Consider the following 15,285-nt stretch of genomic DNA (forward strand, 5'->3'; position numbering starts at 1 on the left):
CTTCTTTAATTGCTATTTAGCATCTTTACCTTTGGTTGATTCAATAGCTTTTTGGAAAGGTTCCTTTCGAATGAAGAGTGCTTCTTCGACCGCGAATATCTCCCTTGCCGCAGGTTGCTCACCACGGACCGTTTTTATCGCTTCCGATGATAAATTTTTTAACATTTGATGCAATGAATCCACGGTCTGCCAAGCAACGCATTATACTTCATCTCACCCTCGATGACATAGAACACCATTTGTTGAATAGTCCCGGCGATGTTGACCGGCAAAGAGATTTCTCCTTTAGTAGTTTCGCTTGCCATTTTGAATCTGCTAATAACACGAGCTATCAGCACAATTTGGTCCAACAGCTCCAGTTGTTCTACCACTCCATCGGATAATATTGGCCGAGCTACTTGGATCAATAAAAATACATTTAACTTGAGATTTAAAAATAAGGATAGAAATTACCAACGCATCATTATGTGGCTGAATGATGCCTTCGGCATCCTCATCGTTGAAGGAAATAGATCCTTTGGGCATATAATCCCTAGTCCGCTTCTCTCGAACAATTGAAACCTTTGTCCTCTTCATCATTGGTCCTCGTGGTATATCTGGTCCTCCGATTATCATATTGATCACGTGTTGCGGCTCCACGAGCTTGATATGTTTGTGATTTTCTCTGCCTTTATAGTGTCCTTTGGCTCGGTCACTCAAGAATTCACGAAGGTGACCATTTTTCAACAACCGAGCCACCTCCTTTCTCAATTGGTAACAGTCTTCGGTCTTATGGCCATGAGTCCCATGATACTCACACATCACGCTCGGTCTTTGAGCTGGATCGGATCTTAATGGTCTCGGCCACCTGGCATCCTTGATATGGCCAATGGCCGAGACAAGATCTATGGTGTTAATGTTGAAGTTGTACTCTGATAACCTCGGGTTGTCCCTATTGTTGCTGACCCACCCAAGATCATCTCTAAATAACAAACCTCGACTGCTTGATCCGCGATCAGATCACCTGTCACTTCTACTCGAAAGATGACTGGGATGCTTCTTCCTTTATTCGACCTAAATCTGGATTTCTCCGGTTGAGCATACGGTCGGTACCTATCCTTCGATGGCTTTATCTCCGGTTCAAAATTCCTCTTCGATCTTACAGAATTCTTACCTCTGCTTATCGGACCCGGGGGAAGTTCAAGCTGATCATCTTCTACCCGAAGCTTGGATTCGTACCTGTTATGGACATCGGCCCAAGTTAGTACCTCGTATTCCAACAAATTTTCCTTTAATTTGAACGAGGCAGTTGAGCTTCGAGGATTGAGACCCTTTGTAAAGGCTTGAGCTGCCCATTCTTCCGGGATCGGGGGGAGTTCCATTCGTTCCCTGTAGAACCTATTCACGAACTCTCGAAGCAACTCATTATCTCTTTGGGTAATTCTAAAAATGTCCGCTTTTCTTGCCTGCACCTTCTTGGCTCTGTCATAGGCTTTGAAAAATGCATCTGCGAGTATCTCAAAAGAAGTGATGGAATGCTCGGCAGATGGTTGTACTAGGTCAGTGCCCTTTTGGATAGTGTTTCACTTAACTTTTTTAATAAAACTGATTCGATCTCATCCTCTTTAACATCATTGCCCTTTACGACATAAGTATACAAGGTCACATATTTTTGCGAGTCCGTTGTCCCATCATATTTTGGGATATACGCATCTTGAACCTTTTTGGGATCAACTTCGGGGCCGCACTCGGAGGGAAATCCCTTTGGATGTACCTCTTTGAGTCCGGTCCTTTCAAGATCGGGGGTACCTCCGGGATCCGATCCACTCGGGAGTTGTACGTTTCCACCCTTTTCTCAGTGGATTCTGTTACGCCTCGACAATTTCATGTCTTTGCGTCGCGAATAGACTAACATTAGTTAAGTCGGACACGAGGCCCTCATGACTACAAGAGGGCGATTGGAAGCCTTAACGTATATACGATAAGATTTTGCGACATAGGATTTGGTGAAACTAGATTCGTCAAAAGGAAGTGGAGTATACGTTACGTTTGGGAAAGATTTCATAGGTGGTGAATTAACGAACATTTAGTAAGGTCTTGATGACGAGTTATAATGTTCGTTAGATCATTAAGGAGGTGTCGCACGAGTACCAAGAAGGTTCCATAAGGATTCGAGATCAAACGTAGCGATGAGAACGAAATCGAAAAAACTGGGGATTATACGGCCGTATATACGGACCGTAGATCTGGCCGTAGAACCCTTCCAGTGAAGGGTGATTTTTCTGGAGTTTCTGGAAGAAACATACGGTCCAACATACGGACCGTATAAATTGTACGGTCCGTATATTGAACCGTATATTTCGGGTCGGGTCCGAACTCAATTTTTATATATGCACGGTTTCATCTTCTTTTTCTCACTTCTCACTTCTCCAAACTTCCTAAAACCTCTAGAAACCTCTCCATATCACATTAATACATATCCAAGAAGGGGAAATCAAGGATCAAACACCAAAAGTTGGTAGAATCAAGGGTATGAATGCTTCCAAAAGATTGATAGAAGTTGAGAATCTCATTGGTATTGAAGTGGAGTCCTTCTCAAGTGAAGTATTCTCATCCAAAGATCATTCTTACGTGAACAAGGTGAGTTTTACGATTATTTCATGGTATTAATGATGTTAAGGGAGTATTATGTGAGTGATAAGCATGAAGTTGTATTATAATTATGGTTATGGGGAATTCCGAAAATGAGTTTGGGAATTGAATAACATTTAACTTGAGGGAATTTGCGTATTACGATATTATGGATGTCGTTGTATTGTTTGGAAGCTGTTTTGTTATATGAAGGAAAGTTGTCGAAACAAGCGAAATGCTGCCCAATTTTCGTTAGCCTTAGCCGCCTTAGTTTAGGCTTAAGCATACCTTCAATAATCTAACCTTCGTACGAATTCCTTTATATGTAGAATCATAAGTCGGAAGGAAAGCTTTTAGTCGACGTTGTTAAGGAGATACAAAGGTATGTAAGGTTATTCCCTTTTCTCTCAAAGGCATGATCCTTATATTTTGATTCCATACGTGCCATTCATCATATTTCTACTCCTAGAAATGCCAAAATGTCTATAGTTTTTGAAGAATCTTGTGAAGACTCCAATCCAAAAGATTTTCCAACCTAAAACTCTAAATGATTTCATGACGTGACTGAGTGGGCTATAAAGCATATGTCTTCAGCTTGTGTCCGAGCGAGCTATATAACATATGGTCCCAGGCTATAAAGCATATGGCTTCGACTACGTGCGAGCTATATAACATATGGCCTCAGTTTATGTCATGGATCACCTCGGACACGACTAATGATGATGATGACGCCATAATGTACTCGGAGGGTTACGACCTTACGTCACTCCGAGAAAACGTATACGTTTATTTAAGCTCTCATGCATGCTACGTATATTATATGTATATATGATATGTATATGTATATAGGGGATATGGGGAAAGGTGAGGCGCTATAGACGCATAGCCACCTGATCAGCTGGCATATTATGATATCATCCCGGACGCGGGCTATATGGGTGATGGATCGGGCCGTACGTTCCACGGTAATATATTGATATATGGATCGGGCTGCACGTTCCGCAGCAATATATGATACGATATTTACGCGTATGCATGCATGGCTCCGCCTTAAGAGGCAAGCAGTCACCAGCTATCTTTTCATCTTTATTTTATCTTCTTGTTCTCCTGTTACTTTATGATGTATGCCTTACATACTCAGTACATTGTTCGTACTGACATCCTTTTCTTTTGGATGCTATGTTCATGCCCACAGGTAGACAGGGAGACGACCCAGCTTCCTAGAGTCGATCAGCCCCGGAGCACTTCCATAGACCGGAGGTGCTGTCTCGAGTATATTCTTTTGTGTATATATTTTGATATGATGGGTTCCTGTCCCATCTTCATGATCTCAAGCTTCAGTTAGAGGCTCGTAGATACTTGTATGTGGGTAACGGAGGTCATGTGACTCTTGATGCATATTTCGCATATTATTCTTTTGCTGTCGTGAGGGCTTATATATATATGTGGATATGTGTACATGTTTTATGGAGCATATATGTGTACAGGTTATGACGATAGTAGTATGATGTGTGGTGCTCGGTAGCTAGCTCCGAGTACCCGTCACGGCCCCCTAGGCGGGTCGTGACAGATTCGACCCGTTTAGCCAATGTTTCGAGCATTTTTAGTACCTCGGTAGATGCACCTAACTCCGATCCGTTATCGTTATCAGCTACTCGGGTTTCCTTTCGGCTTAGCTCGGTAGCCCGATTTGGTCCTGCTGATGCTGTTCCGTTATCTTTCTTTTGAAGCTGAGCTATAGCCTCCTATTGTTCCTGCAACATTTCAAATATCAAACGTAAGCTAATTTCATCCGCGACATCTGGTGTCTTTCGGGCTTGTGCCCGAAGCAAAGTAGCTGAATTGTTGCTATTTAAAGAATTTGTGGCCGGAAGGGCGGCATTGTCCTAGTTGACGGTATTCTGGTTAAGGCCTTCAGTCGAGTTGACAACATTTGGGTTGGCTAGGTCAGCAGGGGGTGCGTTCGGGTTTGGTAGCTTTGTGTTGTTGATGTTTTCAGCGACTATCTCGTTGTTGTTCACGTGCTCGGATTGACCACTGCTTACCATCTTGAATGTATCTGAAACACAAACTTTCAAAGAACAAGTGAAAAAGGGAGTTGTAAATTAATCACCACTATTATCCTAGGCCCCACGGTGGGCGCCAAACTGTTTACCTCAAAAATGGATAACAATTAAATATGTAAGTGGTTTATAGGATATGTGGTTTGATTAATAGGTTACATATAATAATAGTTAGTAAATGGTAAATTTTTATTGATGAATAATAGTAAATAAAGTTTAAGAAACGAAATTAGCAAGCTCTGAGAACTGGTCCGGTTCTGGAGATTGCTTCTTAATCCCGAGACAATTACTTAAGAAAGTCCACTTCCCCCTTTTCAGATTACAAGTGATAAGAATAATGAAAAGATAACCCTAAGAAAGTCCACTTCCGTACGGTCATTCTGACACCTGTACTGTTGTTAGCGTAAATGGTGGAACGGGCAGGTGACACGTGGCCTAGTCCATAACGGATACTCCGAGCCTATGTTGAGTGTGTTTGCTTCAGGCTCGGGTTTTCTTTGCTTATCAACATACCCTCAGTTTTGACACTCAGTTGAATCAACTCACGACCCCTCGGTCCTCGTTCCTTTCGATGGCCAAGGACCTCATTCTTCTTCGATCTCATATCGGACAGCTATAATATTTACTCCGGTTCTTACCGAATACAAATTGCTTCGGTTTTCACCTTATACAATTATAAGAATTTCAAATTTGATGTTAGTTCATACATAAATGTAGGTTTGATCATAAGTGTGATAATTGATTATCGGCCATGCACTTTATGTGATTGGTGGATCTAGTGTGGCAGTGAGTATAGGCTTAATCCAATGATGCTTGTAATGCGAGGGCGCATTAGGATTTCACTAATTATAGCTAGCTAGGTCCCTTCTCTAATCCTTATATAAACATAGGATCAAGGTTATTTCATGTCAACGTTGTGTGTGGTAATTGTCTCATTAATATCGTCACATTATGAAAATTGAAACAGTAATAGAAATTATCTAATTCTTAATCAATTCACGATATGATTCATGTTTTTATAATATAAATTTATTTTGTGTCTAATATCATGTGTGCTCCTACTTTTATTAGGGGTGAGTTGATTTCTCAGGTCGCTCAACTATCGCAACTGTAACATAAAAGTCACTTAACTTTATTTTGTAACGGGAAAGTCACTCAACTTTCATTTTTGTAATACAAAAGTAACTTAACTTTGTTTTGTAGCTGGAAAGTCACTCAAGTTTCATCTTTGTAACACAAAAGTCATTCCGCTCATTTTAGTTAACTTTTGCTGACGTGGCATTGTTTAAAAGTTAAATCCTTATTTAATATAAACTCACCCATTTTTACCATTTAGTGACCCGTCTCACTAATCTGACCCGCTATCCAATGAATTTAGTGTAGGACTTGATGAAGATGTCTGAGAACTGATCAGTAGTGTAAATTTTGTAGAGCAGGGGATCAATATATTAATTTTGAACAAAATCACTACCTCCTCTCTCCTGCATTAACTAATTGAATTGAAACATTGATTGTCGATGTAACATTTACTTTCACCGCAATCACTACTAACTTCTTATGATATTCTTTGTAAAATTCAAGCTGAGTGCTCAAGGGAATTGCTTTTTGATACATCATAGATGAAAAGAAGAACAAAGGTACAACTAGACTCAGTTGATTTGCGTAATATTTTGTGAATAGAATATATAAATTTCCTTGAAGAACCGTTTCTACTTGCAAATAGCTTAGCAGTAGTGTCATAGTAACCAAATGGACTTGATGCAAAATTTTAAGGCTTGAGTAGGGAGGAGAATCCAGCCACGTTACCAGTAAAAAATTACTAATAAAATTTCAGTCCTTAGTGATTTGTTATAAAAACTTGGATGGCGGGTTGGTTTAGTGGGGCGGATCATAAATGGTAAAAATGGGTGAGTTTATATTAAATAAGGATTTAACTTTTAAAAAAATGGCACGTTAGCAAAAGTTGACTAAAATGAGTTGAATGACTTTTGTGTTACAAAGATGAAAGTTGAGTGACTTTCTAGTTACAGAGTAAAGTTAACTGTGACTTTGTGTTACAAAGATGAAAGTTGAGTGACTTTCCAGTTACATAACAAAGTTAAGTGACTTTTATGTTACAATTACGATAGTTGAGTGACCTTCTGAGAAATCTAACTTTTTATTAGTGTGTAATATTACTACACGATCTCATGTTCATTTGCCCCTAGATATTTGATTATTTGGTGACATTCAAAGGTAAAGAGTCACTCAGGACTCACTTTTTCGCCTTTTTCACTATGCATTTGTTTCATTTACTTTGAGATTGCTTGTTTTATTTTTTTGAAATGTCTGCTGATAGTAATACAGATATTTGCTTGATTCTGTTTTGTGGCCTAATTAGAAATAAATTAAACCAACAATGTAGACACGTTTAGTCTTTCAAGAAACATCTCCAAACGCAATTTTTAAAAGAGTGTCCAATGTCTTTGCTTAGTACACAAGTAAATTGGTGAAATTTGTGGGAATGAAAAGGGGAAAGAGACTTATAACTGCACTAATTCAGCTCACTTTCAATGTTTGTTATCCCCACCTAAATTAAAAAGGGAAAACTATATATATATACATGTTAAGGAGAAATATTTACGAAACGAGACTATAATTTTTCTTATTTACAAAACATAATGATATATTACGAAACATGACGGATTTTCATATATTTTTTGTTTTTTTATTTTTTCCATAAAATATATATTTTTAAGAAAAATAAAAAAAATTAATTTTTTGTGTATGAAACATGTATATGTGAGCGAAATTTTTAATATAATTTTAATACACAAAATTGTGAGCGAAAACTTTAAGCCTTGAATATTGTATGAAAATTGTTACAATATTGTTGTAGTTGTATTAATTTTTCAGAAATCTAATATGAACTTCATATACGAAAAATGTGAATGAAATTCTAAGTCTTGAGCGAGATATACGCATTTCACACCATTCTCATGCATAAAATTTTGAGCGTAATGTTTAAGCCTTGATCGAGATATACACATTTCATACGTTCTTCATACATAAAATTTGAGCGAACTTTTTAAGCCTTGAGCAAGATATACACATTTCATACACAAAAATTTGAGCGATTATTTTAAGTCTTGAATGTTGTATCAAAGTTGTATACAATGTTGTAGTTGTATTAATTTTACGTAAATCTAACATGAACATTATATAAGAAAATATGAGCGAAATTTTAAGACTTGAGCGAGATACAAATTTACATCGTTTTCATACACATAATTTTGAGCGTATTTTTTAAGCCTTGAACGAGATATACACATTTCATACATTTTCCATACCGTTTTCATACACTAAATTTTGAGCGAACTTTTAAGCCTTGAGCGAGATATACACATTTCATACATAAATTTTTGAGCTAAAAAAATAAAAAAAATTAACAAATATTTTTTTAAAAAAATAAAAAAAATAATTTTTTAAAAAATAAAAAATAATTTTTTAAAAAATAAAAAAATAATTTTTTAAAAAATAAAAAAATAAAAAAATATATTTTTTTAAAAAAAAAAACATGTTTTGTAGGGTTTGTAATGTTATGTTTTGTAAATATAAACTATCGTCACGTTTCATAAATATTTCTCCTTATGATGTATATATACGTAGTTGACCCTTGCTTAAACTATCTTTTTTGCCAAAAATTGGTGAAGTTGGTCAGAGATCACCCCATCTCATTGAAAAAAATATTTTAAACTAAATAAAATCTGAATTACTCAAATAAATTACCTAGACCTGAAACTCGACCCATAAGATTAAAAAAACTCATATCATTACGCGTGAGATTAAAACAACCCATACACTGACTTAATTATCATCCTTTTTATATATACTTTGTACTTATAATATTAATATATCATTTCCTGAAGGATACAAGACTTAGATAACAAATTAAATGATTAAATTAACGAATTTTTAATTTTCGTGGGGTTTACCGGCACATAGACAATCTAGCCCAAGCCCAGAATTAGTCAAAACTATCCCAGTGAGTCCTCGCCTAGTGAACATAAAGATGAACCCTGTAACAAATAATATAGATGTTTTATTTTGTATTAACGCGTGTGTCTATCTTATGTTTGGAGGCAGGCAAAGTAGTCTCTGAAATATACTTCTGAGCAACTTTTCTTTAAGTTTATAAAAATATGAACACTTTAAATTTCTGTCGAATATTTTAACATACTCTGTATGTTAGAATTCAAGAATTATTAAGAAGGATTTTGGTAAGAAACACCACTAAAAAGTTTCATCAAATCTTAGAAACTACGACACAAAAAAAATATACTAGAAATACAACATAGATCAAAAATAGTAGAAGTTACACCTTAAAAAGCTGCTCTACGCTCTAGAAATAGTAAAAACTGCAAAAATTGCACCTCCAACTATGAATTCTTTTCTCACTAAATTCTTTCTTTTTTCACAATTTTCATCAAATCCAATAAATAGAGTTTGTTAAATACAAAAATAAGAAATACTCACTTTTAACAAAATTTAAAGATCAAAACCGCACAATAGTACCTAACTCAAATTTAAGGGCCGGGGTCATTTTTTTTATTTGTTTTCCCCAATTAACCGTGGCCTCATAAATTTCGAGTTATGATTTGAATACTCTCAGATGAAGCAGAGAATCTGATCACTATTCAAACTACAATATCATGAGTTCCAGTTCAATATCCCTCAAACAATTACTACTACAATTGTGTTTAATTTTCCTCATCATCTGTTAATTCTGTGAAAGAAAAGTAACTCTATCGATCAGAATTAATTTCGTTGCTTTTCTTTTTCTCAAAAAAAAAAAAAAAAAAAAAAAAAAACAAAAAAAAAGAATAAACTCAATCAAATTAAATTAATAACTTTCACCATGAAATTAAGGGGACAATTCGTTACCGGATAGAGAAGAATTATACATGCATTAATTAGTATAATTTTGTACATCATTTGGTTACAAAAATGGGGGAAAATAATCTCCGCATAGGATCTAGCATAAGTTATACAATTTTTGATTGTCTGCTTTTTCTTTTCCACGTAAAATATAGCATCACTAATATACTCCCTCCGTCCATCTTTTACTTGTCACGTTTCGCTTCTCGAGAGTTAATTTAATTAATCTTAGGAATTAAATTAAATAAGATTAATTCAATATTTCAAAACTAAAATTTACATGTTTGGAAACTGTACGAAAAATACTACAATTGCGTTGCCATTCTTCTCATATTCATGTGATGACAAAATACATCTTAAAATATTTGTCAAAGTTTATGCAGTTTGGTATGTGGAGAAGCGAAACGTACAATTAAAAGTGGACAGAGGGAGTAATTTTTGGTTCATATTTTTCTTTTCGCATAAATAATACATGCATAAGTTATGAGAGAATTTATACATTACTTTATGCAGTGTAAAATTTGAAATAACTAATATATACATGAATAACTAAACTCTACATACCTAATTCCTATATTACTAATGCATGCATAACTAATCTCCGCGTTATTATTACTTGCATAACTGTAACCAACCCACCAAACGACCCAAGTGAAGGAAACAAAAATACTCAAAGGAATAATATAAGCAAACGTGAAAAACTCAACAATGGTTATATAGAAGAAATTTATCAAATTAAAGAGGGAAGGTAGGAGACTTTACTTAATAACTCAAAACTCTTGAATCTCACTACAATGAAAATGTGTGACATATCATCCCTATTTATAATACTAGAAACCAAAATAGACTAAGACTAGAAAGACCTATTCCAATATGGATTTGATAAATAAATCCTAACTAGACATGAATTAAATAAACCTAAATCCTAAACGAACGAGGTTTCCAACTCTTGGTTTATTTCCTACATAGCTTCCCTTAAACCAAGATCTTCAAACTTGACCATGCCTAGCATCATCTTCAACTTTATGAACAACTCAATTTTAGTGGCTTTGTGAAAACATCGGCAACTTGTTCTTAGGTCTTTGCAATAATCAACAACTATCTCCTTATCTTGAACCAAATCACGAATGAAGTGATATTTAATGTCAATAAGTTTGTCGCGGCCATGAAAAACTTGAATTCTTTGTTAACTCGATCGACTTGCTATCACAAAATATTTTTGTAGGACTATCTTGCTTGTGTTGAAGAAATCCAAGCATCCTTCTCAACCATAATGCTTGTGTAGCACTACTTGTTACTGACCATGTATTCTGCTTCGGTAAGTGACAAAGCAACAACTTGTTGCTTTTTTGAAGACCAAGAAAATACACCAGACCCCAAATAAAATGTATATCCAGAAGTACTTTTTCTTTGCATCATATCACTAGCCCAATCATTGTCTGTAAATCCAACAAGACTACCATCATTAGTCTTTGAATAAAATATGCCATCAGATTGCGTACCTTGAATATATCTCAAAATTCTCTTAGCTGCTTGCAAGTGTGATTGACGAGGCGACTCTATAAATCTGCTAATTAATCCAACTCCATAAGTAATGTCAGGTCTTGTAGAAGTCAAGTACCTTAGACTCCCTACCAATTTTCTAAAATATGTTGCACCAATAAAATCACCAGTTCCATTTTTAGTCAACTTCAATTTTTCTTCATCAGGGGCCAGAATTGGCTTGGCTTTGTCCATATTAAATCTCTTCAAAATATCACTAGCATATTTTTTCTGAGAGATAAAAATTCCACCTTCCAATTGAGAAACTTCAATGCCGAGGAAATAAGACATTAGTCCCAAATCAGTCATCTCAAACTGTCTAATCATGGCCTCCCTAAATTCAGAAATTAGTTTGGGATTATTGCCGAAATATTAAGTCATCCAAGTATAAACACACGCAGAATGTCTCCACGAATTGAATTTGATGTATAGTGTATGCTCATAGGACATATATAAAATCAAGTCCAATAAAATAAGAATCAATACGAGTATATCAAGCTCTAGAGCTTGTTTCAACCAATATAACGCGTTCTTCAACTTGTAAACTTTATTTTCTTGACCCTTTTTGACATACCTCATAGTTACTCAAGACACTTTCTTCCTCAAGAACACCACTCAAGAAAGCAGATTTCACATCCATTTGATAAATTTTCCAACAATTATTAGCAGCAAGAGAAATAATCATACGAATTGTATCAAGTCTTGCAATAGGTGCAAATACCTCAAAATAATCAATACCTGCTTTCTGCTTGTATCCTTTAACAACTAATCTTGCCTTAAAGCGATCAACTTCTCCAGTTGATTTGTATTTGGTCTTGTAGATACCCACTTTGATCCAATTGGCCTTTTCGAAGGTGGTAAAGTAGTCCCAATTCCCATGTGTTATTTTTCTCAATAGCATGAATTTCTTCATTCATTACATGTATCCAACAGTCATCTTTCGCAGCTTCCTCAAAAGTAACTGGATCACAGTCTGCAAATAGAGCAAAATTCACAATATCTTCGTCGGATAAGTCATTGTCATTACCAACAATCACGTTGATAATGTCCATATTTTCCACAATTATAATACTGAATATTTGATTTATCACGTCTTTGAAAATTTTGATTACTCTGTTGTTCCCTCTGATATTATTATCATTTCTCTGTTGGTAGGAAAAATTACCTTTATCACGGCCTCGATAATCACCTCTACCACCTCGTCCTCTACCTCTGAAATTGTGACCTTTTTGATTTGTTTCAGCCTGATTTGATGTTTCTTCTTTTTCTTTAGGTTGATTCACCTTTGCTTGCAATGCCTCATCAACTGTTTCAGTTGGTTGTTGATTCAGGGACATCTCACATGTCACCACCACCTTCTAAATCATCAGTGTCAAAGTGCTAAGATATTTGGTTGCCTCGAGAACCGTCTTCTTAGTGTGAAATTTTATACTCAAGGACATAAAATATTTTTTTCAAGAACTTTAACTTGGTCTAATGCTTCCATTAGTGGTCATATCGTTGATAATATCAATAACTCTTGTGAAGAATTCTTTGACGACTTCGTAGGTTTCATTTGGGCTAACTCGTTCTGTCTTCTAAGTTCTTGCAATTTGACTTTCTTACGTTGGTAGAACCTCGATGTGAATTCACCAAAAATTTTCAAGCCTCCTTTGCCGACTTTGCATGTAAAAATTTATTGTATACATGCAATTCGACGTTGCTGTTAACGTAGAAATGTGTCTTATAATCCAATGGTCTATTTTTCTCCAAATCTTTAGCTGCTTCAACGGTCAATATTGTACATGCGGGGTTTTGCGAACCTCGTATCAATAATGGACCATCAACAACATTGAAAAATTCTTCATCTCGTCGATACCAACTCTCAAAATTATTTTTGCCATCAAACACCAAAACAGGACAATTTGGTAAATATGGAATATCCATATTCTTTTATATGTGTCGGATCTCACACGAGGCTTTGGTCGGATCTCACACAGGCTCTGATACCAATTTGAAGGAAATAAAAATACTTAAAGGAATAATATAAGCACACGTGAAAGACTCAACAATGGCTATATAGAAGAAATTTATTAAACTAAAGAGAGAAGGTAGGAGGCTTTCTTAATAACTCAAAACTTTGAATCTCACTACAACGAAAATATGTGACATAGCATCCCTATTTATAATACTAGAAATCAAAATACCAGACTAAAAACCTATTCCAATATGGATTTGATAAATAAATCCTAACTAGATATGAATTAAATAAATTAAATCCTAAACAACTTAGGTTTCCTACTCTTGGTTTATTTCCTATACCAAGGGATATGATTACTTAGAAGTTCTAACCAATTGAGATTTGAGTACGTTATTATATCAAATTAAGCTTCATACACAAATAGAGTCGCATGAAGAGAAAAAAAAAACCATGTCGGCAGTTGTGGTGGAAATAAAGTAGGCGGATACTATGGGGCACCTTATATAGAAAAAGGTCGAATAAAAATATTATCTGAAACTTTTGAAAGTAAAGTTTTACCTTATATAGAAAAAGATAGAATAAAAATATTATCTGAAACTTTTGACAGTAAAGTTTTTCCAAGGCATATTCATTAGGATCGATCGAGTGAAAGGTCAGTTCACTCAATTCCAATGAAGACTAGGAAGACAATGACCTAATTACAAGCTGAAAATAGAGTTCCACAAATGTTCCATTCATCTATCAACATTTAAAAATATTAGTTTGACCATAAGTATTTATAAATACTGAACTTTAGTATCTGAACTTAAAGCTTCTACTGAAACATTTGTTTGGTTGTGTATCTCAAATTTCACAATTTATTTTTAATCAAATTGGAACTCCCATCGCTCCCCTTAGTTATACAGACCGGAGTACGAGGGTTAAACTGACTAACTTTTAGTGTGAATTTAAACATAGAATTTTCAAGTTTCTTGTAATAAAATTATTTCACATATCCAAAAATTACATAAAAAATATTATAAGTTACAATAATTAACAATTCAAAATATAAAAGAAGTATTTGAAAAAAAAAAACATAAATACTTTTTATTTAACTCGGCAAATAACGATAATATCACATAAAGTGAAATAGTGGAAGTATTTATTTTTTCAACTGCAGCTCAAGTACTCATTTAAATGCATATTATTCTGTTACCATTTTTTCTTTTTGCTGAAAATTCAAGCCGAGTATTCTACTGTTGAGTTAGCAACCTCAAGATTTGAAGGCTGGCTCAATTTATGAGCATCTTATCTTCCATATTATAGGTAGAGAATTCAAATCTCATTGGCAGCTCCCTTGATATAATTTTTCTTTTTAGAAATAAAATAGTGACATATCAGTATTCTTTGATTGGGATTGTTTCTAGAAGGGAAAAAAAAAAAAAAAACACTGGAAAGGACTTTTTTATTTATGTGGCTCACCCCTTTTTTGTCGCTATTTTGCTCACTTTTTTTCTCTTTCTTTTTTCATGGGGAGTGTCACTCTCACATTATTGGTGTGTAGGGTTACAGTTCACTCCTTTTTCTCTTGGTTTTTGTTTCATTTTCATGGACATATTTCATTCAACTTTTTCAATAAAAATAAACTTAAATAAAATCACAAATACCCAATTAGTACTAAAGAGCTTAATTAGGAGTAATTAATATTTTTGACCCTCCCATCAGACAAAAGGAAAATTACTATAGGTTAAAGTGGAATGAATAAAATCTTTTCACTCTTAATTAGAAGTTTGAAATTCGAACATCGAGAATGTAAAAAAGATCCTAATAAAAAGTGTTTTTTCTTTTAATAGCTACTTATGCCACGCAATTCCAAGTTACTCTAAACATCAAAATGAATATTGAATACTTTTTAGAGAGAAAAAAAGAAAAAGAAAAAAGAGAGCTTGATATCAATTTGAATTGGGAGCGGGACTGATCATGCCAGTCCATTCTTTTTGCCAGTTCCTTTCTTGGCTGGTAAAGGCCCCCCACTAATTCAAACGAAGAAAATAATTTTAATAAAAAGCTGATATAGACCAGAGTTTTTTCAAATTTCACCACTCCACGGTATCGTATTTCGTTTATGGACGGTAGCTCAACTTTTAATTTATTTCACTAAAATTTTTAAATTATTTTTATCACCAAAAAATAAAAATTAAGTGAATATTCAAT

The 15,285-nt window shown here is 34.8% G+C and overlaps 1 protein-coding gene across 1 annotated transcript; it reads right to left on the reverse strand.

Annotated features, from left to right (window-relative positions):
- Positions 1-315: 315 nt before the first annotated feature.
- On the reverse strand, positions 316-801 carry LOC132066408 (uncharacterized). The gene has a single exon (XM_059459726.1). It carries the CDS (start codon positions 799-801, stop codon positions 316-318), a length of 486 nt encoding a protein of 161 aa, XP_059315709.1.
- Between the last annotated feature and the right edge of the window lie 14,484 nt (positions 802-15,285).

This window comes from Lycium ferocissimum, chromosome 8, assembly GCF_029784015.1.
Source record: "Lycium ferocissimum isolate CSIRO_LF1 chromosome 8, AGI_CSIRO_Lferr_CH_V1, whole genome shotgun sequence".
Taxonomy (NCBI): domain Eukaryota; kingdom Viridiplantae; phylum Streptophyta; class Magnoliopsida; order Solanales; family Solanaceae; genus Lycium; species Lycium ferocissimum.